The sequence below is a fragment of the Lepidothrix coronata genome, unplaced genomic scaffold (genome assembly GCF_001604755.1).
Source record: "Lepidothrix coronata isolate B3197 unplaced genomic scaffold, Lepidothrix_coronata-1.0 Scaffold10, whole genome shotgun sequence".
In the NCBI taxonomy this organism is placed as follows: Eukaryota; Metazoa; Chordata; class Aves; order Passeriformes; family Pipridae; genus Lepidothrix; species Lepidothrix coronata.
This window is the reverse complement of record NW_016690190.1, coordinates 2,811,078-2,836,619: the sequence shown is the minus strand read 5'-3', so window position 1 is coordinate 2,836,619 and position 25,542 is coordinate 2,811,078. Positions and strand designations below refer to the sequence as shown.

Genomic DNA, 25,542 nt, shown 5'->3' with positions numbered 1-25,542 from the left:
ATGTTACCAATTAGAGTCAAGCAGGGACTACAAGCATAACCTGAGGCACACAGCTCTGCAAACAAATCTTAGCCTGCCTTGCAGGAGACTGGCTAAGACCAGTCCCATGATTTTTGCAGGGTATTTACTTGTCATGAATGATGACAGTGCTAAGCAGAAATGTCCTGCTGGGGCTGGAATGACACTGCCATTTGAATTAGGTATAGTTAACTCTGCCTTAAAGATGGCCAAGATCAAAATGTCTTGGCCTGGGTACCAGGGGCAGCTGATGGCCCACAGAGCACAAAAGGATTAATATATTTAGAAACCTGCCACTCAGCAAAACATCCTTATGTGTGGTGAATATTAGCAAGCAAAAAACTTGAAAGGAAGAAGGAACATAAAGGATGATTTCAAGTGTAGCGTACTTAGCTGGCAACAAACAAAACCCAGTGCAGTAGGACTGCAAAGGGCATCCTGTGAATTTGTCTTTGGTAGGTATGTTTTCCTTCAGTTACAAGAGCCCAAGAGAAACCAGCCTAAGTTCCTTTCTATGAGCCTAGTGCCACATCCACACTAGTTCCCAAAAAATGATCGTGTCATGATCCCCCTGCAGGGATCTGCTCACATTTCCAGCACTGCCTGTCCCCTTGCTCCCACCTGCACTCCACTGCAGAAGGTTGTGCCTACGGTCTGGATGATTTTGGAGTCAATCAATAATGAAAATGCTGACAGGCACTGCATTGCTTGTTCTTTTACTCTCATCCCAGAAAAAAAGTCTTGGGCTTTTGGCTGCAGGGAATTTAAAATGCTGCAGGGGAAAAAAATAATAATCCAAAATGAAGCACCTGCAGCACTCTGTGGGGTTGTTCAGTTGGGAGAAGATAAGGCTCTGGGGAAACCTTATAACAGCCTTCCAGTACATAAGGAGGCCCACAGGAAAGCTGCAGAGGGACTTTTTACAAGGGCATGCAATGACAGGACAAGGGGGAGTGGCTTTAATCTGAAATAAGGTAGGTTTAGGCTGGATATTAGGAAGAAATTCTTTACTATGATGTTGGTGAGGCACTGGAACACGTTGCCCAGAGAAGTTCTGGATGCCCCATCCCTGGAAGTGTTCAAGGCCAGGCTGGATGAGGCTTTGAGCGACATGGTCTACTGGAAGGTGTCCCTGCCCATTTGAGGGGAGTTGGAACTAGATGATCTTTAAGGTCCCTTTCAATCCAAACCATTCTATGATTCTATGATATGCAGGAAATTGTAATCCAGAAGGAGAATGAGACTCACTGAAAGCTCAAAGACCACTGGCAGGAGCAGACTGATCCTGCACAGTGGCTATGGCAGAACTCACTCCATATCTGAGGTTCAGGATCAGAAATCAGTGACTGAGAGCTGGGAGTCTTCCCTCAGCTGTCTGTGATTGCTTTATAGACAGATGTCCACCTCAGGAGGGCTGAATTCTCACAGGATGAGAGATTGCCCTCCACTGCGTGTAGAAGGTATCTTGGAGGGCCCCATTTCTAATGCAGGAATTGCTAATAGTCCCCAGGGTTCTGTCACTTCACAGGACTGCAGTCAGTTATCCCAGCTGGATGAAAGATCTACCTGTTTTTATTCTGATTAAAGGCAGGATGTAAGGAAAGACCTGCCCTGAGTGCAGATGTCAGAGAAGAGCAATTGCTCACCCCCTCCCTGTGACTTTCTACAGCCTGCAGGCTGTCCCTTCTTGGCCAAGGGGCCATACCTGAAATGGGTTTGGTGACAGCAGAGAGATCCTCTCCTCAAATCTGATTTATACTGCAACAAAGCCCATCGGTCATCAGTGTTATGAAAGAGTAACAAAATATTCAGCCTGAATTATCTTTTCAAGATGCTTAACAGGGTGGAAACAAGTCAAGTTGCATGAAGCTTTCATTTCTCTCCTGGGCTCCTTCTCTGATTACACACATATTGCTCAAAGGCCTTGGGAAAGGGTTGAATAAACTACAGCATCATCTTTTTATGAAGAAATGCAGGAAGGTTTGAGAGCAAGTTGGGGATTACCATGTTTCCAGTCCCCAAGTTAGGGCCCCTGATTTTCAGGGAAAGGGTGCTGAGTCTTCCTTAAACAACAGTCCCCTTTTAGATGTTCCAAATTAAAAACCTAGCAACTGAAGCTCCCAAGAGCTGTAAGTCATTTTGTAAAATTTAGGATCTTGATTTCCAAGTGCCAAGGTGATGGATATCTTTCATGATTAGGGGCAGAAGAGCTGAGAAGGAGAAGGGAGGTTCTGGTGTCAGAGCTGACAGATGGAGATCTAATCTCTAGTTCCAAATTCAGCCAGCCTGGGCTGCCAGGTAAACACCTCCATGGGAGTCATAGTGGCTTGCCCACAAGCCTGCCTTACCCATCACAAATCTTCTTGATTTTTTGTTTAAGCTGCTCTCCTTGATAAAAGATAATGAACACATTCTTCTTCACTTCTTCTCTCTGCAACAAATTAAAGCAGAATTTAATGCACCCGGAGTCCTGTGCAGAAAAGTTGATGGGATGTTTTTGGCAGCCTCTCCACTGGGTTGTTCTTTTCCCCCAGCCCCAGGTGAGGACAGCCACAGTCCATCTCCACAGTGGTCCCCATAATACAGCCACCCTGCTAGGCCCCACATGCATCTTAACCAGGCAGGAAAAAGAAACCACCTCGATAGCAGCAAAAGGGGAAAACAATGTCAAAGAAACTTCTCCCATCCTCAGACTTTCCCGCTTTTCTTCTACAGGCTGCCTTCAGACACCCAGCTCCGGTGAGGTAGCTGGTGTTGCAGCATGGCCAGGGCATGAGTTTGGTTTCTGCAGGTCACAGCCATGGACGCAGGGCAGAGTAAAGCAAAACCAGGTTGGTACCTACTGTCACAGGGTCCTCCATGGGGGTGTCCATTTCAGTGTACCTCAGGTAGATATTTCCCCTGCAGGCTCTCCACAGTAAACGCTCAAATGGTATCATCCTTTCCCTCCTTATTACCCCTGCCGTGAATCTGAGCAGAGTTACAAGATAAATAAATTACAAGCCCATCCTAGGCCTTTTAGGACCTTGGTAATGCACACGATTTTACAATCTCATGTTTTCTAGCCTGGGTTCTGCTGCTGCTGCAGGCACTTTTAGGAAGACTTCCTTCCTCAAGCCTGGCTTTTATGTCAACCTACTGATTTTATCCTATTGTTCTTTCCTTAAAAAAACAAAACTTTCCTAGATCAACAGGTGAAGGAGAAGAGACAACTCTGGCCAGAAATGGAGGAATGGGTAGATGCTCAAAGTCACATGAACAGAGTGCCTGAATGACAGAGGCAGGAGAGAAATTTTGAAGTGGTGCTTTATCTTTACTCTCTCCTGTTTTCCTTTTCCTGGAAAGCATTAGACTGCACCTCTGAAGTGCAGCATGACACGTTGGTATACACCCACCAAGGCCAACACCCTGCAGACATAATTTCTGCTCATAATGGAGTTGAACAGGATTTCAGAACTACCAGCATAAGCAGCTAAAAACACCAGCCTGGAAGAACAGCAGTGAGTTTCACCACACCTGTCTGATGTGAAAGGGAAAGTTGTTTGAGTCTATGCTGTCCACCAAACTGCCATCAGCAATATACACAGTGGTGTTTCAACTCCCCTAACTCTCACTCTTAGAGCAACTTCCTATTGCTGGCAAAGCCCAGTGCAATCCCATGGCTTTTTGCTGTGGTTAGACACCCATGCCTGGAGTATCCAGATGTTTGAGCCCAAAACTCACAGGTGAGATGCTGTAAGACAATTTTCAGTCAATACCTACTAAGGGGTCACTGGAATTGGTCTATTTGTCCCACTGACCCATAACCTGACCAAAGTTTCAATGATAATTTCTGAGGGCACACTTTTGACTTCATGAAACAGCTATGCTGAAGAGGCTGGTGAGCAACCTCTGCTAAGAAGCTGAAGGAAACTGTGCCAATGTCACAGCAATGCAGCACAGGTGGGAAGTCTAGCCAAGCTGTGGCCCATCACCAATACACACCCCAGCTTGGCAGCAGCAGCAGCAGGAGTGCTTCTCAGCTCCAACAGTCCAGATGTGTCCTCACTGAAGAAATCATCCGGCAGATTGGTTTCTGCCTGGAAAACATTAGTTTTAAAAATCACTATTCAGCATTGCCAGTTTGAAAACTATATTCACATTTTTCTCCTGACATTTTTTCCCCTAAAGGTATCTTTCCACAGAGGTTTAGACCAAAGGAAAAACAATAAAAGTAAATTATATCTTAGAAACTGAAAAGCATAAATGCCATTTTCAAAGAGATCTGGGAGCCAAGTTTTTAAGCCCCATTGACTTACAGAACAATGCAGGCTCCAAAGTGACTGAGGTGCTTTTGCAAACATATCTTATACTGGCTTTTGACTGAAAATTAATAACAGCGACATACATCAAATGAAAGTGTCAGTACTTTTAAGAACCTTCCACATCTCTGCTGGAAGAACAAAGGGGCCTCTCACCTCAAAGAAGTCCTGGGTTTTCTTCAGCAGATGTTTGAGCTCTGTCAGTTCAAGGAAGTTCTGCTTCAGTGTTTGCTGGTTCTGGTTGGCTTCCAGAAGCTCGGCTTCAAGTTTCTCCAGCACTGTCTGTGTAGGGTCCAAGCACATCCAGAAAAACTCTGAAGCAGACCAACGGCCCTTTATCAAGCTGATACCAAATAGCAAACTAGATATTTTTTTCCAGGGGAGAGTGCAGAAATATTCAATGAGCACTTTGATAAACCCTTTTTGCAGGAAGATATTCACCAAGGTTAATGCATCAGGTTTCCATTGCCAACATTCCCTACTGGGTGTGTTGTCCTCTTCTGACATTAGAGTTCTGATGCATCTGACCCAAGCACAGGCAGGTAAGTGGGTGCGTTGGGTAAGTACCTCAGCCTGTCTCAGTGTCTCTGTGGTTCCTCACAGGACATCTCAGACCCCAGGCTGGCTGGATGTCAGTCTACAGGCCAAAAGTTAGGTAAGGATGTGGGCCCAAGAACACACTAGGAAACCAGCTTGCTTGTGAAGCTGAAGCCGAAGCCCTTGGTAAGCATGATTTGTCTTCCTAGTCACCCACTTGTGCAGCATTTTTAAACTACCCTGTCAGTAAACTTAAATTCCAGCTGGGCTATAATAAAGCATCCCTTGCACATCCAAAAGCAAGGTACAGATATTTGTGTCAGGCCCCAGCATTACTATATCACAATCACGCTCCCACCAGGACAGACAATCCTGGGTTTTTTATTCAGTGAAGTTGGTTCTAGCATCAGCTCTCCTGGGAAAATACCCAAACCATTCTTATTCTCTCCTACAGGATGATGGGGGCATTCTATGAGAGTGATACTTTTCCATTAATATGTGGGACCCAAGGGGTGTTTCACAGGGGATGGTGGAAAGAGTGGGGTCCTTTAGGAACATGCCAGTACGACCAGCCTTAACCTAACAGCTGAGAGAGCAGCTCGGGGAGCACCTCCTCAGGCAGGGAAAGCTGTGCCAGCCTCAGATACCAGATCCTTTCTTGCAAGGCAGGGCTCTACTGAGCACATCACACAGACATCCCGGTGCACTGCCTCTTCTCTCCTTGGTGCATTCCAAATTCTGTACCTCCATATCAATCATCTCCCGAGGCAGGGGGGTCTCTGGGTACTTTTCTCGCTTGACTATCTCAACATCGTCTTCCATCTCATTTTCCAGAAAACCTACAAGGAAAGGACACATAAATCTCGATACAGAGCCATCTCTGCTTCATCATCCTGGTCATCAGCTCGTTGCTTAGCCAGGACCGAGGTGCCCCACGGAGGTGTGACAAGATGCAATGATACACAAGGGCCATCATCGCAGCGTATATACACAGACGTCAAGAAATTACCCCCAGCAACCTCCTTTCGCAGTGAAGAGGCTGTTTCTCCTGAAGTCGTGGTGGCCACTCCCACCTGGACAGCCCTCAGCCCCGCCACAAGTAGCATGGCCCCCTTTGTTTGGGGCAGTGAGTAAGGCACACAGAAAGCTCAGGTTTCTCTCCTTTGCTCCTACAATGGCAAGTGCAGTCACCGTGGCTACAGTGGGCACCAGCGTTGTGGTGGGGAGAGTGCAGAGCTCCCAGGACACGTGTCCACAGGACAACAGGCATCATGAGCTCTGCTGCTGGGGTTTTAAGGACTTATCCCTTGGGCCACAAGAAGTGTGTGTGCCAACAGCTGGTGGACTGGTGTAAGAGTGAGGTTATTTGGATTAGCCTCCTGCCCAGCTCCAGATTTATCTTGTGATTTTATAAAAGCTAATTAACCTCCTTTCAGTTCAGTTAACCATTTTCAAAACAGGGGCAATAATTTATTGCCCATATGGGGTGAAGTGGTAATTAGCTGACGCATGGAAAACATTTCCAGGGGCTCAGATGAAAACATCACCATTTTGCCACTAATTCTGCTCCCCAGTGTGAGAGCACTTAAAGAAATAAATCCCACACCACCAGTTGGCAGGAAGCCGACTGCATTTGACAAGCATTTACTTACGCAGGATCCTCTCCAAGGATTCGCACCTTCTCACTTCATTCACAAACTTTCTCTGGAAGCTGTTGACATTCACATTCAGCTAAAAACAGGAGGGAAAACAAGCCTGGGGCTGAAGGCTGCACACTGCTGTGCTCATTTTTAACATCAGCAAAGAATGAATGCCTTTGGTGCAGATGGCAAACACCGCTGCATCTGAGAGGCTCCTAGTGGCAGGGTGACACCACGGGCTTCCTTATGGCCAGGGACATGGTGGCCTTACACTAGGTTCATTGCCCCACAACCTTGCTGTGACAGCAGGAGTCACAGAGGGACTCCCATCGAGAGAACTCCTGTTTTCTGGTGATGGAAGGATTGTTCTACAGTTGTGTGGAGGGCATGCAGAGCACTGGATGGGGGGAGACTCAGGGATGGGGAGGTTCTCGGCATCAGAGTTGTTTTTCAGATCAGCCTTGGGGAAGCCCCATTTTCACCATGGACTTTTTGGCCATCCTCCAGATGCACCTTTCCCAAGTGCTTTGAGGGAAGGACAAGCACACCACAGGGCACATCTCAGCATGACAGCCAGGCACTACTCACATCTCTGAACTGGACCAGACCCAGCTCCCCAAGCTCAGCCACGCAGCAGTAGGCAGCCTCCACCTGAAGGAAGAGCTGCATCAGGCTCATCTCCTCACTCCGGAAGACCGAGGCCATTTTGCCCTCTCTCCTCTGACTTGGATGTCTGTGGGAGTCTTTGTGGCAGCAGCACAGTGTTCCTTGCCCAGGGAGGTGCCAGAAGGTGCCAGGCACTGCAGGAACATTGGAAATCACTGAGTTAAAGTGCTAGGAGATAACCCAGTGCTGCCCATCATGTCCTCCTAAAGGGTTTCTTCACCTCCTAAGAGCCTCCTTGAACCCACATGAGGCTTCATCCCACCAGAGCAGTGATAGGTGCTAAGGTATGTGTGTACCATGGGGAAAAAGGGGAGTCACCAGTCTCCTGTGACAGATGACGAGAAAATACCCTCCCCTGTCCTCTGCTGGACCTAAGACCCTTCAGACCACTGCACTCAAGCGCTTTAGTTGGGTTTTGGATGGTGAGCTTGTAAAGGACTGAATTTCTCTCTGTCTTAAACGCAGAGAAAAAAAAAATCATTAATTTCATCGTGCAATTAGACAAGTGAAAGAGGCCTGATTGGTTGTTATCACTTTCACTGGTAGTGCGAACGCAACATCGCAAACACCTCTGGAGCATGTTATATGGGCGTGAGAAGAGCAGACTATTGTATTTAAATTAAAACAACCTTTGAGATTTCAAAATAATTTTCTCCCCATAAAGGACTGTTTTCAAAATGAGATACATGAAATAACATGTATTAACAAAAGTTCCTCTCATCTTTATGCTTCTTATTATTTACTTAGAGTAACCTGAACATACAAACTGCCTTTGGTTGTTCTCACACAAAATTAACTGATTAGCATGCACAAACACGGTAATTATCCTTTCTCAGGGAAAAACATGCAAGTAGATACACTTCTTGCATGCATTTAATTTTGTAGCAAGCTTACATTTTATAAATAGCAAAACAAAATCCCTTTACAACCTCACTTCTATTTGTTGACAGAGATGGCAATTGAATTGTCTTTAATGCCTTCTCTCTTCATAAACCTTGTCTTTCAGCATTTTTTAAAAACTGTGGATTCTATGAATTTTCTTTATAATATATGACAGATCTTAAATATGAAAGAAACATTTTGCAAGATATTAAAGGCTTTTTTAACAGCAGCACCATAGTCACAAATCTGCATTTACTCAGTTGTCCTGTGAGTTTTCCTTGTCTTACTTTCTGTACCCATTCACTCAAAGATTTAAGATGCTGAAAATACAGTATATGACAACTAGTAGGTTGTTAAAAGAAAACACCATGTGCCAGCTCCAGTAAGTTGAGTAAGGATATAAATTTTAAATTGTTTGGACATTTTTCAGCAAACTGTATTTTTCACAGGGAAAAGAGACAAAAGCTACAATAGTCTCCCACTACTCATGCAATTAAGTAAATCTCATTTTCAAAAAGTTTAAAAGATCATCAAAATATCTTAATTTCTCGAGACTGAAAAGTGTGAAGAAACAATAATTTAAAGCAGTTTGTATTTCTAAACCTGCGGTTAGCTTCCATAGAAAAATGTTACACCTTTATAATTAAAAGGACAAAACTCAAATGAGTTATTTAGAAATATCTTCGTTAAAATGCTTCCAACCATCAAAACCAAGGGTTCTATTTTTCCTTGGTAATCAGCCAGTGAAAACCCCAAAAGCTCACTTTCATCTTGATTTGGAATGAGGGGGAAAAAAAAAAAAAAGAAAAAGAAAAAGAGAAACCTCTTTCCAGCCTGGAAACCCTTCCCAGCCCCGCTCCAAGGAAGGCAGAGTGTTCGCCCCTTATCCACTCCTACAAATGCAGGAGGTTCGCCCAAAAGGACTTGCTGCCAGCCGTGCCTCTACCAACACCACCGCCCCCCCGTTAGCCCCCCCCAAGTTTTCGCTTTGGCAGAATAACAGTTAATCGAGGAATCACTCACACTTCCCCCGGTCGCTATTTCCCAGCAGTACTGCACTGCATTAAAACGGGTTTCGGGCAGGGTAGATCCCAGTGCCGTAAGCTGCTTTGGAGAAGGTGTCTCTGGGATTTACCTTTCAGCCACCACGCTCCTTTCTGTCAGCCCCTCTGCCCAGGGCAGGGGGGAGCTGTCCCCTGGGTTTGCCGGGTGTCCGTCAGGCGATGGCAGCGGGGCTGTGCTCTGGCATCGCTGCGGGCACCGCGCCGGGCGAGGAGGGCGGCGAGCGGAGCGCCCTGGCCACCTGTCCCGTCTCGCACAGGGCACGGCAAACCTCTTCTTTTAAGGTCAAAACTGGTCTGGACCAGAGAAGGGAAACCCTTTCTATCCCTAAACAACCCCTAGGTGGACTAGACCCAGCGCTGTCTGGCTCGGTCACAACCTCTGTGTCAGGTTTGTGACAAGTGCGAGGCGTTTTGTGGTTTGTTGAGACCAATAACAAATGGGGCAATGCCGGCTCACACCGCCCCGGCCGCCCGAAAACGGGCGAGAACCTTCGAAACCTGCTGCGTGTGGAGCGCCATAAAACCCCTAAGAGCTCATTTGCAAGCTCTGGATGGAGGATCAGTCGTCAAGCAGGTGGAAAACTCCTGCGCTGTTTCTCGCGGGTTTTTCCTCGCTAAAGGCAGTCTGGGAAAGGGCAGGGGAACAATGGGAGATTAATGATTTTCCTGCCGCGGGGGGACGGGCAGAGCGATACAGGAAAGAGAGGGCTGGGAGGGCAGGGGCTCTGTCAGCAGAGCTGTGCTAACCTGGGGCAGTACTGGCAGGGAACTTGATTCTCACCCTTTGAAATAACAAATGCTGGGGGGGAAAGTGGCTTTATAGACTTTTTGCCACTTCAGCTGCTAAAGCAAAGGCACCAGAGAGAAATTTGGCCCCTTCTTAAACCAATGTCTTATCTCCCACTGAGGCAGAGGAGGCAGGGTTTCACCCTGATGAATAAGGCTGGCTGGGTTACTAGTAAATCTAGCACCCAGAAGAAAAAATTAATCTCAAAAGGAGAGCTAATGAAAATGCATGGCTATATGCAAACTGTAAAGTACCCCTTAAAGAAATGCTTTCTCAGGCCTGTTCTTTCTGAGGTATCCAGTAACCCCGACCCAACAAGCCCAAGGGTATAGTTTGCCCAAGGGAACACTGCTGAAAAGAGAGCAACAGCAGAAGGTTTCCCAGCACAGGGGTGTTCTATTCAAAAGCAACAAAGAGTGGTCCCACTTGGCAAAGTCAGCCAGTGTGAGAGGGGTCCCGCTGGCTCAAATCCAGCTGCCTCAAGCTGTTTGACCCAAAAAGGAGGTATTAAAAATTATAAGATGGGCCTAAAAGTTGCACTTTACTCAGCAAACCACCCAGCTGAACTGATTGTGGGGCCCCCTGGGCTCCCACCCACGGTGGCTGCACTGTGCTCCTCCTAAACCAGCCACTGCCCACAGTCAGTTCTGCTTTCTCTATCAATTCTACCAAAGAAAGGCAGTAAAAGCTTTCTGCTGGGAAATTGGAAATTTTCTTGGTAAGGCAGATGTGAAGGCATTGCTGCCGACCACACAACTACCATACAGGGCTGTGGAGAAACTCCTGTGGCAAAGAAAGGACTTTGTCTTCCAGCCCATGCAGTAATACTAAATAACAGGAGTCATCACTCAGTTCTCAACTGGTGTTGACACAACAAAACGAAACAGCTTCTCAGGCTACTCCCCTCACCTCTGAACACATTCTTCCCCCTGGATTCATTTGATGCTATCAGGATTTGCTTCCATTTTGCACCTTTACTGCTCTTACTCACTTTTACTCAGCCCCAGAGTTATACTCAGCTACTCCCCTACAAGCTGTCAGGGCTGGGGGAGCAGAAGCAGGTCCCAGCACACACTTCATGGCCAAAGCAAGCTGCACTATGCTGGCCGCTCTGTCCTGTTAGCCAAGGAGCAAGAAAACATGGAAAGCAGGGTTAAAGCAATTTCTCCTGCCCTCCCCTGCACCCTTCCCACGTGAGAAGCAGAAAGGAGAGAAGCAGAAAGCATATCCCATTTCATGCCTCTGGCATGTGGGAGTAAGAACATTATATTCTAATAATCTCATTAATGCAGATCGGATGATGAGGGCCAATGATGAGGCACCACTTGCAGAAGCCCCATCAGTGGGCCCATTGTTGGTGCCGGCTGCTCTGCCCGGGAGAGCTGAAGGCAGCCCTTCTCTGGCAGCCCTGCACTGCCTGGCTCATCTTGGGCCCCCTCACTGGGGTCTCCAGAGGAGCAGCATGGGGTCACAGCAGGGTCACAGGCTCAACATTTGTCTAACAGCAATTCCAGCCTGGACTGGAAACCACAAAGGCCAGGGTTGGGGTTCTTGTCCAAAATGCTAGAGTTGTATTCCTTTTTGTGGCAGAAAGCACATCCCCTCTTCCCTTCTTTCCTTTAAAGAGCAAAACCTTTGTGGTTTTGATATTTTTCTATATTTGCCAAGTTTTAGAAATCCTCTGTTTATCTTAGACAGCTATTTTTCACATCAATGAAGACACCAAAAAATCAACCCCCTTCCTGATGGACACATTATTAGCATCAGGTTTATGATTTTGAGTGTTTAAAAGTAATTTTAAGGCTTTTATAAAGACTCTTAAGCTTTTTTGAGCTTTGTAAAGGCCACACAGGAGGGAGCTCACCCCACAATACAAAGACTGGGGGTTGCTAACAGGCAGACCCGTCCCCCCAACAAATGCCTTTTCTAGAGTTGAACCGTGAGATTTTGCTACCTACAAAGAACTTGTTGGAGAAAGATCTGCTCCTGTGGTCCCACCAAGAGCACAGACCACCTTGGTGTCTAGCATCATGACCTCAATGGCTGCACACAGCAACTAATCAGCAGCTTCAGTGTGCCACCACACACAACTCAGGAGGGTCCCCAACACACAACCCCTCCAGCCAGGCTGTCATCACCTTCAGCAGCACTGGGAAGTGTCAGGCAGCTGTAGGTAGCTCTGGGATCAGACCTATAACTACTCCATGCTTAGCTCTACCGTGCAGAGGGTTTGTGTGGTTACATGGGATATTAATTTTTGAGCTCTCTTTTATCAAAAATCCTTTTTGTCATAACAGCTAAGCATAGCACCACCTCAGGTACACTGAAACAAGAGTTGGGGTGTAGTTATCCCAACCTCAAGTGACATTCAGAAAAAAAAAAGATTTGTCCTCTATCACTGATACACCCAGAGGTGATGCACCTGCTCTGCTCTTGTGGACTGTGTGTTTTGTCCTGAGTTAAATACCATGCTATGGCTCAACTGCCATTGTGCTGGTTACTGCAGGGATGGAACACAATTGCAGCAGCAATCAGATTTCATTTGGAATGAAAAATACAAACATGTTGCCTATGTAAACAGAATATATAGAGAGAAAGATAGAGAGTGTATGTGTGTATGATAAAGGTAATACCTGTCTGAGAGCCACACCTGGTGGTGACGTGTCAAGGGCAATAGCAATACTTTGGTCATCAGAGAATCTTAACTGTGAAGCTCTCTGTGGCACAAAATGTACTGAATGGTAGGTATTGCCTCATTTGTAACCATCAGGAAAAGCTGACCTGCAGCCCTACGCACTGTGGAAGAGACTCCAAGGGGAGAGCTGGGGAAGTATCTGATTTTAGAGTAAATAGAGTCTTCCCTTGAAAACTGCATGAAAATGGGATCCTGAGGAAAGAAAGCCCTGTCTCTGCAGGGGCTGCAGTTGTGCCTTGTGTGCCAGGGCACTCTCATGGAGGGAGACAAGTATAGAAACTAGAGGAAGGCTTTGGAGCATCTTATCACTCTTCAGGCAGTCACAGCACTGAAATATGAACGTGTTACAAAGAAGAAATGAAACAAATCCAAATTTGTGTCAGGAGATGATTTTACAGAGCTCCCATTGTGTCTGAACTTATCAAGCAAAGCCTTCATTTCCAATCCAATCCAAAAATTGCTGAAGCCAAGAGCAGCCTGTTCGCCACTTCAGAAGAGTTTGGAGCAGGCCCTTTCTGAACCACAGAGGGAACACATTTTGGAAAGGAAAAGAAATACATTATGTTAATTGTGCAAATGCATTTTCAGCATCCCTTAGAAATGGGCACATTTACCTACAAGCTGACAAAGAGCATTTAGTTAATAGTTAAAATTCAAAAGACATTTCATTACAAATTGAATCATTCATGCAATAGTAGAGCAGTTTTGTCTTTTCATTTCCCCTCAAGCATTTTGTGCTGCAGAGAACACTTCTGTACTCATTACTTTTGCAAAATTAACTGCCAGGCCAACTTTCAGTGGGAATTGTGGTTGAGAAATTCAGGAGGGAAAGGTGAAACTGGAAGAAAGGAAAGGGCCTTTTCCTGGTAAAGAGTTGAGGTTTAATTTTGATGCAACAGGTAGCTCAAATAAATACCCTCAGATAAATCAAAAGCAACCACTACAAGAGGACCTAGATGCTGAAACGAGGTAGAAATGAAGATTATCCTATAGGTGAACTTGGAGCAGCTCTGAGCAGTTGGAGTCTCCTGCCGTGACTCAGGACTGGGGTCACACACCCAGCCTGGCTGCCAGCCGCGCACGACACCCTTGTGCCACCCCGGTGTCAGCTGAAGGACAGGGCCTTGCATCCCGGCAGCAGCAGGAGGTGGCTGTCACAGACCAGCCTGCACAGCCCTTACTCTGCCAGCCCTGGCAGCATGTTGATATGAAAACAGGGAGACAAGGTGGGTAAACATGCCCATTTCAGCTGACCTGCCCTCATCTGCAGCTCAGTGTGCCCTCTCTCTGGAGGGAACCTCCAGCTGCCGTGTCCTGCTGCATCATGGAAATATTTTCAGCTGGGTGGGAACAGAATGTTTTTGGTGGTGAGAGAGGACAAGTGGATTCAGCCCACAGAAATGCTGGGCAGGGCTAAGAAGGGCTTTGCTGCCAAGGTTTTTCTTAAATGAAAGGAAACCAAATCTACCTCACGGCTTTGCACAGCTGTCCCCTGTTGTATGCCATTCCTGTGGTAACCCTGTCATGTCCCTCCCTGTGGGTTTTAGCAGCATGAAATGAAAAAAAAAGAGAAAATTATTAAATTCTATCCTACAAGGATTGCTGCCCAAGGCGCCTTCCCCTGTGTCTCCTTTAAGACTGGCTGCATATCCAGAACAGGCCCCAGACAGCTTCATTCTAAACCCAAAACCATGAGTGACCACTGCAGAAGAGCACCAGCAACCTGCTCCCTGAGGAGCCCACCTCTCCCAGTGCCTTCCTGCCTGATTAAATGCCTGAAATTTTCTCTAACAAGTGCATCATCACATCAAACATAGGAACAAGCACAGCCAACAGCCTCGGGAAGAGCAGCAATGTGTGCTGCTCATCAGACCAGGAAAACAACACCAGCACTTCAACAATGTGGCTTTTCAACCACGATTGCTGAACAATTCTCACTCTCCAGCTGGTATCATTTTGCCAGCAGCCCTCTTGGTCTGCAGATAGAGCTCTGCTGGTGGGAAGGCACAGCTTCTGGCTTTGCCCACATCAAGGAGGAGGTGGCACAACCACCAGAGAAGAAAGAACAGCTTTTCCAGAACCACGTTGCAGATGGCAATGGAGGCAGTGACACCGCTGTGTTCACAGGGCGAGAACAGCAGCAGCTTCTTCCTGTGCAGAGGCCCCAAACTGGAACTGATCCCAACCCAAAGCCATTGGTACTCTGCAATAGCTGTCAGTAGCCTACACAAAGCCACTGGTTTCACCCCATTTCTTGGTGGGAATGTGCCCACACTCTGTGTATCCTGTGTTAACTCAACAGCTGCTGTACCAGCATGACCTAAGCCTGCTGTTTTTTAGGATTCCACACAGCCCTTCCAAAAAAGCATCACTGGGAAAGTCAAGCAAGAAAACATGCGAAATCAAAGCCAAATAGGGAGACAAATTCTCTACCCCAATCCTCTGCTCCTTTCCAGATCTATTATACCATCTTCATAGGACGAAAAGAAGATTCAGAAGCTGCCTGGGACTCTGCTGGAAAGGGCTGGCTCTGGAGGCCTTTCCTCTCTCCAGCTGCAGCATATCCTAGGGAGAAAACTTTAAGCTTAACCTTCAGGGGCCAACTCCTGGTATCTACCTCCCACTGAAGCTGTTTCGGTCAGAGCCGTTCTCTTTCCTTACCCGGTTTTGGCAGGAAAGTTCAAGGTGTCCTGGCAGCAGGAAGCTCCCTTGCTCCACCCTCTGCTCTGCACACCAGCTCTCTGAGCTTATCAAGGATTTGCTGCACCAGAGCTGCCAGAGACAGTGACCTGTTCCGTGTGGACACTCAAGTGGGAGCTGGACCCCCGGCATGAAGCACTTCGAGCCCTGGGCAGCCTCCACAGTGCTTCTCTTCACCGCTGCGCTCTGGGATTCCTGCTCAGCAGGTATTTCTCTTCTACGCTTCAGTTTTTATACCCTGCCCTTCCCCCCCACATATATGGCCCACTGACAGTAATTTGTTCTTTCAAAATGAGGCGGGCTCCCTTGTCTCACCTACGGAGTGTAAAGAGCTGGAATCGATTAATGCTAATGAGAATTACTGGACATGATTGGTCATCATTCTGTAGAGATGCTCTTTTGCCAGCTATTTACAGATCCACTGTCAGTGTGATGAGCTGCAGGCTGCTCCACTGAATGGCAAGGAGATAGGGAACCACAGTCATTTGGTCTTCCTGTGCTTGCTGAGGAAAGGACCATTTGCAGTAACACCCAAGGGGCTTGATGTAGTGTGGTTTAGCTTTTATTGGGTGTTTTTTGCAGAAAATCTGGTTTTGGTCCCACCTTAATTATAAAAGTTGCCTAAAACCAAAATGCAAATGAGACCTTTGAGCTGCCCCTTTCCCACCAGGGTCCTGCCTGAATTTGTATATCAGCACCAGATGAGACCTGCCAGCTGTTTAAAGATGGGTTAGCTTTGAGAGCCTGTTCTTTGGGCTGCAAAGTTTATAAATATGAACCAATGCTCAGCATGCTGCAGCACTTCCTTCCACAGATCATACACAGGTTTCAATGATTCTTCCCAGTGCTCCCATAAGGTACTTATTAACTGAGAAAACAAATTATGGGCTTGGCCAAGGTCATTCAGCAAGCGTCCTAACAGAGTCAGACAGAGGACTGGGGAGTATTCAGACCCTTCCCTGGAGCAGGATGCCCAGAGACCCACTCTGAGCATGGCAGAAGCCATGAAGAAAGCTCTGGTATTGCTGATGGTGAATCAGCTCAAAATGCAAAGCTGAGCAATGGAAGGTGACCCAAGAGGGACATCTCCCACAAGACAACCTCAGTTTATTTGCTGTTACTTGGAAAACACCAAACTCAAAGCAAAGGTTTGCTCAAAGGTCTTGTTCTGTTTTGTTTTCCTGAGCTGAAATTAAACCTGAGCTATTATTTTGCAGTCTTCACTGAAATCAGGCTGAAACTGATTTTCGCTATCAGACTCTAAATTATCAGCTCTGAGTGATGGTTTGACTGGAAACAGTTATCTCATAGCTTCTGCCTGGTCTGTGGACAACCAGCACACCCTCACCCTGTAGCCTCCCCGGGCCATTTTTCATCTGTCTGTGCAGGGGATGCCCCACCCGGCTGAACTTGAAGCATACTGTTCATGGGAGCACAGGAAGAGGTATTTCTTAGATTCCCTTCCTTATGCAGCAGGGGACAGAGAGGTGTTGATGCACAGGGACCACAGCAACACATGCTTTCCCTCACTCAGGCATCCTGCAGCTGTCCTTCAATCTGATCCCACAGTGCTACAGGGAGCACACTGAAGCTGAGGGGCAGGTCTTCCTCAGGAAGACTAAGGAAGCTTTGGCCGATGACATGGACAGATTTGGAGGGCTGGAGACCAGCCAAAGAGTTGTGCCAGAGTGTATGTGTGTTCTGACTATGAGTAGGAAGCAGGATAAAGAGGCAAAACCTTCATCAAATCTTCTGGCCCTCTCCGGCCGTTACTCATTTCTGTATGTTGTATTTTCCAACCTGAGATGGTTACCATGCTGGTCCAAACCGGAGTCCAGCCAGAGCAGCATCAGATGCTCTGAACTGCAGCAAAGCCAAAGCTTCTCCTTGGAGCTATGGTGGACCTGCTCAGGGCCTCCCTGGATGGGCTCAGCCCTCGGCTCTGCCTGACTTCTGCACACCCTGGAGTTACTGGGATTTTTCTAAGGACAAAAGGAGGCAGATGTACAGCCTGCTGGCCATGGATCTCCCCATGCCACTGAATGGTCTTTCTCATTTCAGTCCTTGCTTGTTCTGCCCCTGTAGTTTGGGAAAGGACAGTGGTTAATTTGAGCTCTGAGTGAACAGCTCACATCAGGGTCCCACTCAGGCAGAAAGACAGTAATCCACCTCCTCCTTATGGCTGCTGCTACAGCAGGTCTCTGGAGCCTGTGTTCAAAGTGGTGGGATAAGAAAGTGTACCCTAATGAAGCAATGTTTAGGGGCAGGAACTTCCTTTCTCGAAGTTGGTTCCATCCTACGGACCTCTGCAAGGCCAGATTTTTCAGATTTTCATGTTAGATGTCTAGTATTGCTTTTCTAATCCAGCTTGCCTTTTCTCCTTCTGGCAGCAGCTGAAGCCATCTCCAATGTTTCAGGAAGCTCCACGCCCACAACTGAGTATGAACCACCATGTCTTAGTAAGTCTTCATAAATCATTACTACCACGTTAAAGTCAGGTGATGAGTCTACACAGGTGACTGAGAGGCTGTCCTGGAAAGGGATTTATCTGTTGTCAAGGCCTACCATTGTGGGTGAACCTCTAGGATGCACTTCTAAGACTCCTCCATTGGCACGGTATAGTATCTTACGTACATTGAGAAAGACGCATAGTTTTGAACAGACTGATAGCTAATTCAAAGCTCCCTGCCAGACCACCTGCCTGTAGGCACTATATGGATTCCCAAGAGAGCCTCTTTCCCTATCCTCTCAGGTCTTTCCCAAAGAGCCAGCTCCAAGCAACTTGAGATCCCACCAGTACTCCCAGAGTCATTCTCCAACTCAAACATCAAACATCCCTCACAATCTTGCACTTCCTATATTATAGAACATGTACCAACACAGGTATGTTACTTGAAAGCATGGCATAGGCATATAGGGCAGGCATCCCTCTCCCTTCTCTGAGCACACACAAGACATACCTCTGTGATGGGAATTCCTGCTCTCTGCAGTGCAGGACAGTTGTACTGTGTGCACTGAAAGCCAACGCACAGGACCATGGTCCTCCCTGACATACGTGAATGAGAGCAGCTGAGCAGCACCTGCACTTGCCTTTTCCCTGGAAATGTGCAAGAGGCTGGATGCCCTTCACCAAGCTCAGGAGGCATTTCCTTTTCACAGCTAACAAGATTAATGAACATCAACACACAATATACGTAAATTCCTGGGTGCTGGGGTTTCACACTCAGCTTCTGTCCGAGCCCAAGGGGTTGAAATACCATGGTCCTTCAGGCTCCCTTTGATATTTCCACATTACCACACAGGATATAGACACAGAGCTGGTATCTTCACAGTGCCCTTGGAATGGAAAAAGTATAGCAGATGCCTTTAAATAAAAGTATAAATGAAACAACTAACGGCATACTCTTTAAGTGCCTTTAGGAAATTGGAGTGATTAAAACAGAAAAAAAGATGCAAAGATGCAAAAAAAACCCCCCATGGAATTGTTAAAAGTTATTTCATTTTTAAACATGTAAAACAGGGATCTCCTGATAGTGATGTGTTTTGAAGCTGTTACACTTAAGTTAAGAGCCCAGCAGAGAGCTGCCACTGCCCCTATTGCTGACAGAGGTATTGGGTACCTAAACTATTGGAGGTTCTGCTGAAAGTGTCTCTACCAGGGATCCTCTTACTCTCCCACATGAGGGTTTCTCTACCCCAGGTTTGTTTTTTATTTTAACTAGCTACTTCTATCATATGCCATTCCTAAAACTGACAGAGGAGACGCCAACTAAAAGATTTCCATAATGGTGGGCACAGTGGTACGAGGAGCTGCTGAGGTGTTTGGCCAGGCATGGATGACTGACTGAAGACATGCAGATGGAACTGAGCACTGCCACCCACCCGGGTTAAGAGCCAGGCTTAGGGGAAAGATGCCAAGGCGGACTGACAGGCCACAGGGCAGACAGTGAAGTCACTGTCTCATCTGCCTTCTAGTAAAGGAGACCTGTTGTGTACTTGGCCTTCCATCAGCTCACCTCATTTGTTCTCCACCAGATGTGAACTTCTGCACGCAGGCGGCCGTGTGCTGCCCGTCGGGCATGGACGATTACGGGTGGATTGCAGCGGCCGTCGGCTGGAGCCTCTGGTTTCTGACTCTCATCCTGCTCTGCATGGACAAGATCATGAAACTCCGGCCTGACGAACCCAAATACTTGGTGGCCTGAAGCAGGGACTGAAGCCAGCAGGCAGCAGCACCTGGGAGCAGTGAGGTGCAGACAGACAGACAAAGCATTTCGAACACTTCCTAAGAAACTGAAAAAGAAAGGAAACATTCAGTCAAAAAGACCAGATTTAAGCAGGGCAGCTGCTGAACCTTCATCCTCCCTGGCAGGTTGGAGCTGCCAGCCAAGGTGTGGACTAGGCAAGTCCTTGCAAGCCACCACATATGTCCCACAGTGCAAAAAAAAAAAAATATTTTCTCTGAGCTGCCTCATGCTTGCTGTGAGAGCAGCAACAGCAAGGAGAGGTGAAGGACCAGTTACCAGTCTATAGCCTGTTGTCTTAAGACAACCCAGTGCATGATCTTTGGTTTGAAACAGAAAGTGGGCAAATAAAGATATTTTCTGGAGGATCAACATAACCAGATCTATTACTGGGCTACAGGCCAGGTTACATCAGAAGGAGGATATAATTCACTGACTTTACCGAGTCCTTCTCCCTCACTAACCTGCAATATTTAAAAGTCTATTAACTGATGCATGGGAAAACTCTCTTATGGAAACTTAGGGATCGTTTGGGCTGGTTTGAAAGTAAAACTAGTTTTTCCAGTGCCATTTATATGTGAACTGTGTTGCAGGAACTGAATGTTGCTTGTATTTATTCAGCATGCACCTGTCTGAGTAACTAAGCCAAGCTGAACTATGGCAAGCAGGTTTAAACCAGCATATGCACAAAACTGCTCCTATTTATATAAGGTGATAATAAACACTTATTGATTGAAAGATTCTCACTGACTGGTTTATATGGATCAAGCTTATATTGGCAAGGAATTATTCAACCCAAATTGTTAGAAACAGAATTCTAACAAGACATATTCATGCAGGAGGGTTTGCCTCACTGCCGTCAAACTCTGATTTGGGGCAGTTGCACCAGTCTTGGTTTCTATCCATTATTAAAATAATAAATCTGTGTTAAACCTATCTAGACCCACACAGGATTAGCAAACTTGCTAGAGACCAACTGAAATGAAACATAAAAAGTTACTTTTAAACCAAAGAAAGCACCACTGGAGATCTATATCTACTAAAAATCATTATATTCTCCCACCAGCTCATCAATATGTAACTTCTCAGTGAGAAAAGATAGGCATCAGTTTAAGACTCTTCACATTGATTCTGGCACAAAGTAGATACTTTTATCAGGACAACTCTGTGCCACTTCAGAGTGATGGGTAGTTGTCCCTTATCAACTATCCACCATCAACAGGAATGGTGACAAGTTTGACACGGAGGAAAGGACACCCTTCCCTATCATTAGTATCACTTAAGACAAAAAGCCTTTCAAAGTGAAACACTGAACAGAGATGCTAGTATCAGGAAAGTAAGTTTTAAAAGGGAAGGGCTTAATTCTCAGTATTCCAATACACAACAATTAAAACAAAAATAATTTTCACAGGACAAATCTTGGTGTTGGACCAGCCAGCTCTTTCAATGAAAACAACCCCAACAACCAAACAACAAAAAAACCTCTCGGGTATTTACAAACTTACAGAAAAAAGGGCTCTCAGTCAACATCAACACTCAGGTGTAAAGAGCAGTGAGTTCACAGTTAAAAACCACTTCAATCACTCATGTGTAACAAATCTTCTACATACATAATTTCTTTCCTATTATATTAGTGTTAATAGTGGCAAATGTTCATTGGCCTGAAAGCAATGTGAAAGATACTGTGAAAAAATCTCCACGTATTGCCTTAGTGTCTGCCTTCTGCAGGCCGCTTCCTACAGTTCTCCAGACTTGAGGACATTGTTCTCCTGGTTGGGAACACAGAATTGCCTGCTGGATATGGCACTGGTTTTCACCTTTGAGAGGATGTGCTTCTTAGCTTTTGTATGTCTGAGTTTTAAGTACGTGATGCAAACTTTACATGTCTTACAGCCAAGTGCAACACCCACAAATGAGCTTTGTAACAACTGGGCAATTCGGGGGGCTTCCTGAAGCCTGCCTTTAGAAGCACAGCTTGTTTATTTTTCATGCTCTCCAAAACAGTCCGCTTGTGGGCAGCTACCTTCAAGGACTGCAGTAGACTTAAACTTCAGGTTTTGCTTCTTGCAGCTTCTGTTGAGGACTCCCAGCTCAACCAAACTGGGGAGGAAAGGAAAAAATCTGTATTTTTTCATATAATGTAGTGCCCCAAAGGATTCTGTGTGCCTATGTTCAAGGGTGAAACCCAAGTCCTCACAGAATCATGTATACAAATGGAGTATCTTAAAGATTATTTCTGCTGTGAAATGGATACTTTTTCTAGACCTGTAAACTTCTGATCTAATTTCACAGTTTTGTTTCTTACTGCATCGCCTACTTTGACAACTGACATTGTCAGGTTTGATCTGTAGCTGCTTCTTTTCAAGTCATTTGACTGGGTCACTTAGAAAAATTTAGTCCTGTAATGAATCTCATGAAGATACTACTACTCCCAGCATGTTTGAGATCCCTAAACAAAGTGACAAGTGCCCCAAAAACTCAAAGGCTACCAATGTAAATATCTTACCTGTTCCTATGCAATATAGTACAAAAAATAAAATATTATCTTAAAGAGACTCTCCAAGGTACACTCTATGTGCTGTACTGATCATAGGCACCATGGGCAATCACAGGTACATAAGCAAAGCAACACACTGTGCAAAAGGAGGAGAAAAGCCCTAATGGTATTGTCAGTGTTTCAGGGGCTTGTCAATAGTTACAGGAAGCACAGAATAAAAAAGTTGCATCCAAAAGACTTGAGAAATTGACATAAAACCAGAAATTAGTATGCAGAAATGGATTATGCATACCTGATTTCTAAAGTCTAAAGATTACCTGTAGTCTACTGTTACACTTTCTGCAATAATTTCAACAAGGGACACACCATAGCACACCTTGTGAGTTCTAATTCCTATTTAAAGAGCAATCAAGTCACAGTAGAAGGCTGTGGTCTGGTTGTGATGCACAAATTAAAGATGACTGTATAGTACAACGCCTTATAAGTGGTCTGTGAGCAATGTTGCAGACTGATACACTAATTTATCAGGTATTATTTTATGATTTTAATAATATCACTGACAGGAATAGTTGACCTCTAATCGTAGATGCCAACTAGTGTAATGCTACCCAAGCCCTGCTGACTTCAAGGGAGTCATACATCCAGCACGGGCCTGGTTTTGTTGTTCAGATTTTTTTTGTATTGTAATTCAGGAAGCCTTTTTGTTCCCACAGGAAATCTTGGAAACAAAACATAACTCCTGATTTGTCAGCATGCATAAATCATTTCACCAGTGCTAAACCTAGGTGCCCCATCAGACTGCTATATACAACATTATGCAGGCACTTGCACATCTCAAAGCATGTCAAAAGTAAGATGGCAGCTCACGTTGCCTATTAAGCTGCAAATTACCCTCCCAGATTGATGATGGAAATGTTAACGCTCCAGTCTTTGGAGCGTCATTGTCTGTCCAGTCAAATTCCATGTCTTTGGACCTAAAAGTTCATCACTGGAATGAGATGTAGGAAAAAATCTATTTCAACTCTTACGACTTAGTACAAAGAAAAGGAAGAAAATTGTTGAAACCTGAATGGCAAAAAACCAAAAAAAATAAGTGTGACTGAAATACACAAGTTTGAACCTCAACACTGCTGAGCAAGTCAGCAGAGTTCTTCATATTTTCTGGACAAAGTTTCTGAATTTCAGGCGTGAAGGTACGTAGTGCCTGGAAAGGCAAAAGAGGTGTAAAAGGCACCTGAGAGAGCTGCTGGTCTGAAAACATCTTGGACAGACAAACAGAGCAGTGGGCACATGTAACTGATCAGCACTTCTAATAACAAAGGAGAAAAACATTAGCATCAGCACAGCATTCCAGGGTAACTGCTTTAATTTGCCTGGACATAATATCAATCACATCCGACTAGTGGTTTTTAAAATTCTTAATTCAAGACTAAATGGATTGGTACTTGATGCATGAGTCTTCATCTTTTCAGATACCATTGCTCTGGTAATGACTCACATTACTCACTGCCTTTATCCTTGGGGTTTTAGTGAATGAGCTACATATTAAGCAATTGCACTTTACAATGATTACACTTTGCAAAATCACTAGAGGAATGAAAACTGGCAAGCATCAGAGCTCCCTACTCACATGACGCACACAGACAAAAGGCAGAGGTTAAATTCATAAGAAAAGGTGCTGTGTACTGGGAGTATGTAAGAATTTTGATAAAGCCATTACAAAAACTAGGATTTCAGAAATTTATTGTAGTTAATTATGGCCAAGGAATGGAATGCAGGCATTCTTGGGAAGCAACCACCCTCTCTCATCCTTACACTCCAGATTCTGCTTATTTTGTTTTATCAACAGTACCAGTATATGCTGTGGAGTTGTTCAACAACTCCTATTTTGTAATAACCTTCTGGAAATAAAACACAGGGTAAACAATGCAGTACTGTCTCCCACATCCGCAGACTGCTTGAAAAAAGAAATACAGCTCTAAGAGACTTGTGACTTTTCCTGTCCAATTTGACAGCATGAAATCTAGAGACACATTCAGATTTTGCTCACCTATCATAGAGGTTTACAGGCTCCAATGTCTTGTTGACATAAAACTCCCTCAGAATTAACTTTTCCCTCCAAAAAGAAAGCAGGGGAAAAATGTCCAGTCCCAGTGACCAGCAAACAAAGCTCTGTTCTCATATCCTGGTTGTCATGGTGACCTTCACTCTAAGAGCTAAAGAACAGAACTAATTGTAAAAGTCTATGCTTGTTCCCTCTATCACTATGTGTGGTAAAGTCATGTCCCTGCCAGACACATTTTGGGAACAGCTAAAATGTTTGTTTGGGGACAAATTACACATTCACATTGCATCAGTCCCAAATCCTTGCATTTCTCTCTCCAAAGGTTCCCACCACAATTTGGTTTTCCACTTGAAGGAACCAAAAGAGCCTGGGGCCATTTATAACCTAATTTAGATGAAGATGTCACAGGCCATACAGACATTTTGTGGGCTATTGCAACAGCAAGGTGAGATCATAGAAACATAGAATAGGGTAGGTTGGAAGGAACCTTAAAGGCCATCTAGTTCCTATTGCCCCTGTCACGGACAGGGACACCTTCCACTAGACCAGGTTGTTCAAAGCCTCATCCAGACTGGACTTGAACACTTCCAGGGATGGGACATCCTCAGCTTCTCTGGGCAACCTATTCCGGTGCCTCACCACCCTCACAACAAAGAATGTCTTCCTAATATCTAATCTAAATCCACTGTCTTTCAGTTTAAAGCCAACACCCCTTGTTCTATCACTACTTTGTAAAAAGTCCCTCTCCAGCTTTTTTGCAGGCCTCTTTAGGCTCAAAGGTCACTCTAGTCGAGCTCTGTCTCCCAGCAGCAAATACTGGGGAAAGAAGATACAACCCTTGCCGTACGTAGCAGTCACAGACTCATAGAATCGACTGGCTTGGAAAAGACCTCTGCGATCATCAAGTCCAACCCTTGATCCAACACCACCGTGGTTACTAGACCATGGCACTAAGTGCCACATCCAGTCTCATCTTAAAAACCGCCAGGGACAGTGAATCCACCACTTCCCTGGGCAGCCCATTCCAATCTCTGATTGCTCGCTCTCTAAAAAATTTCTTCCTAATATCCAACCTAAACCTCCCCTGGAGGAGCTTAAGACCGTGCTCTCTTGTCCTACTGCTCCCTTCCTCTTCCCTGCTCAGCTCACAGGTGAAATAAAGCACCCTCCCAATACAGAACTGAGCTCTCTTACAGCAGCTCTTCCCCCCGGCATTTTGAAATAAATCCTCTGAGGACTGTAGATAGTTTCATGCAATAATACCTTCCTATGACTTTTTCAACTTTTCCCTTGTGAAAATCAATCACTCCTGTTTCTCCCCACCCTCCCCTCTCCTACTGATCTCATTTTCCATAAACTTCACATATTCACTACCGAGCTCATGCATGAACTTAAACACAGTGTGTCACCCTTGAACTATTTCATATAAGTGACTATATGTTTTAA

General features: G+C 45.5%; 2 protein-coding genes across 4 annotated transcripts in view; one reads left to right on the top strand and one right to left on the bottom strand.

The window, feature by feature from the left end:
* The window catches only part of ATP6V0A4 (ATPase H+ transporting V0 subunit a4), a 28,142-nt gene extending 18,653 nt beyond the window's left edge, over positions 1-9,489 (bottom strand). The window contains exons 1-8 of one of the 2 annotated variants that reach the window (XM_017804853.1): positions 9,180-9,489; positions 7,085-7,296; positions 6,509-6,587; positions 5,601-5,695; positions 4,476-4,601; positions 4,003-4,097; positions 2,862-2,988; positions 2,367-2,449 (exon numbers count right to left, since the gene is read on the bottom strand). In XM_017804853.1, coding sequence (XP_017660342.1) covers positions 2,367-2,449; positions 2,862-2,988; positions 4,003-4,097; positions 4,476-4,601; positions 5,601-5,695; positions 6,509-6,587; positions 7,085-7,201 — 722 coding nt within the window. In that variant the 5' untranslated portion in view covers positions 7,202-7,296; positions 9,180-9,489. Of the gene's footprint in view, positions 1-2,366; positions 2,450-2,861; positions 2,989-4,002; positions 4,098-4,475; positions 4,602-5,600; positions 5,696-6,508; positions 6,588-7,084; positions 7,297-9,067; positions 9,083-9,179 lie in introns of those variants that run through there. The other variant, XM_017804854.1, reaches the window with a different exon arrangement.
* A 5,757-nt stretch (positions 9,490-15,246) lies between these two features.
* On the top strand, positions 15,247-22,120 carry TMEM213 (transmembrane protein 213). Of its 2 annotated transcripts, none has more exons than XM_017804592.1 (3): positions 15,247-15,496; positions 17,684-17,749; positions 19,326-22,120. In XM_017804592.1, exons 1-3 carry the CDS (start codon positions 15,421-15,423, stop codon positions 19,493-19,495), a joined length of 312 nt encoding a protein of 103 aa, XP_017660081.1. In that variant the 5' UTR covers positions 15,247-15,420; the 3' UTR covers positions 19,496-22,120. The 2 variants fall into 2 exon arrangements, with proteins under 2 accessions (XP_017660081.1, XP_017660080.1); XM_017804591.1 differs by having other exon boundaries at positions 15,255-15,496; positions 17,681-17,749; positions 19,326-22,117.
* Positions 22,121-25,542: the final 3,422 nt, after the last annotated feature.

Coding starts and splice junctions, on each gene's coding strand:
- TMEM213 (XM_017804591.1), top strand. CDS start 15,421: ATGAAGCACTTCGAGCCCTGGGCAGCCTCCACAGTGCTTCTCTTCACC. Junction 15,497..17,680: donor CTGGGATTCCTGCTCAGCAG/GTATTTCTCTTC, acceptor TCCTTCTGGCAG/CAGCTGAAGCCATCTCCAAT. Junction 17,750..19,325: donor GTATGAACCACCATGTCTTA/GTAAGTCTTCAT, acceptor GTTCTCCACCAG/ATGTGAACTTCTGCACGCAG.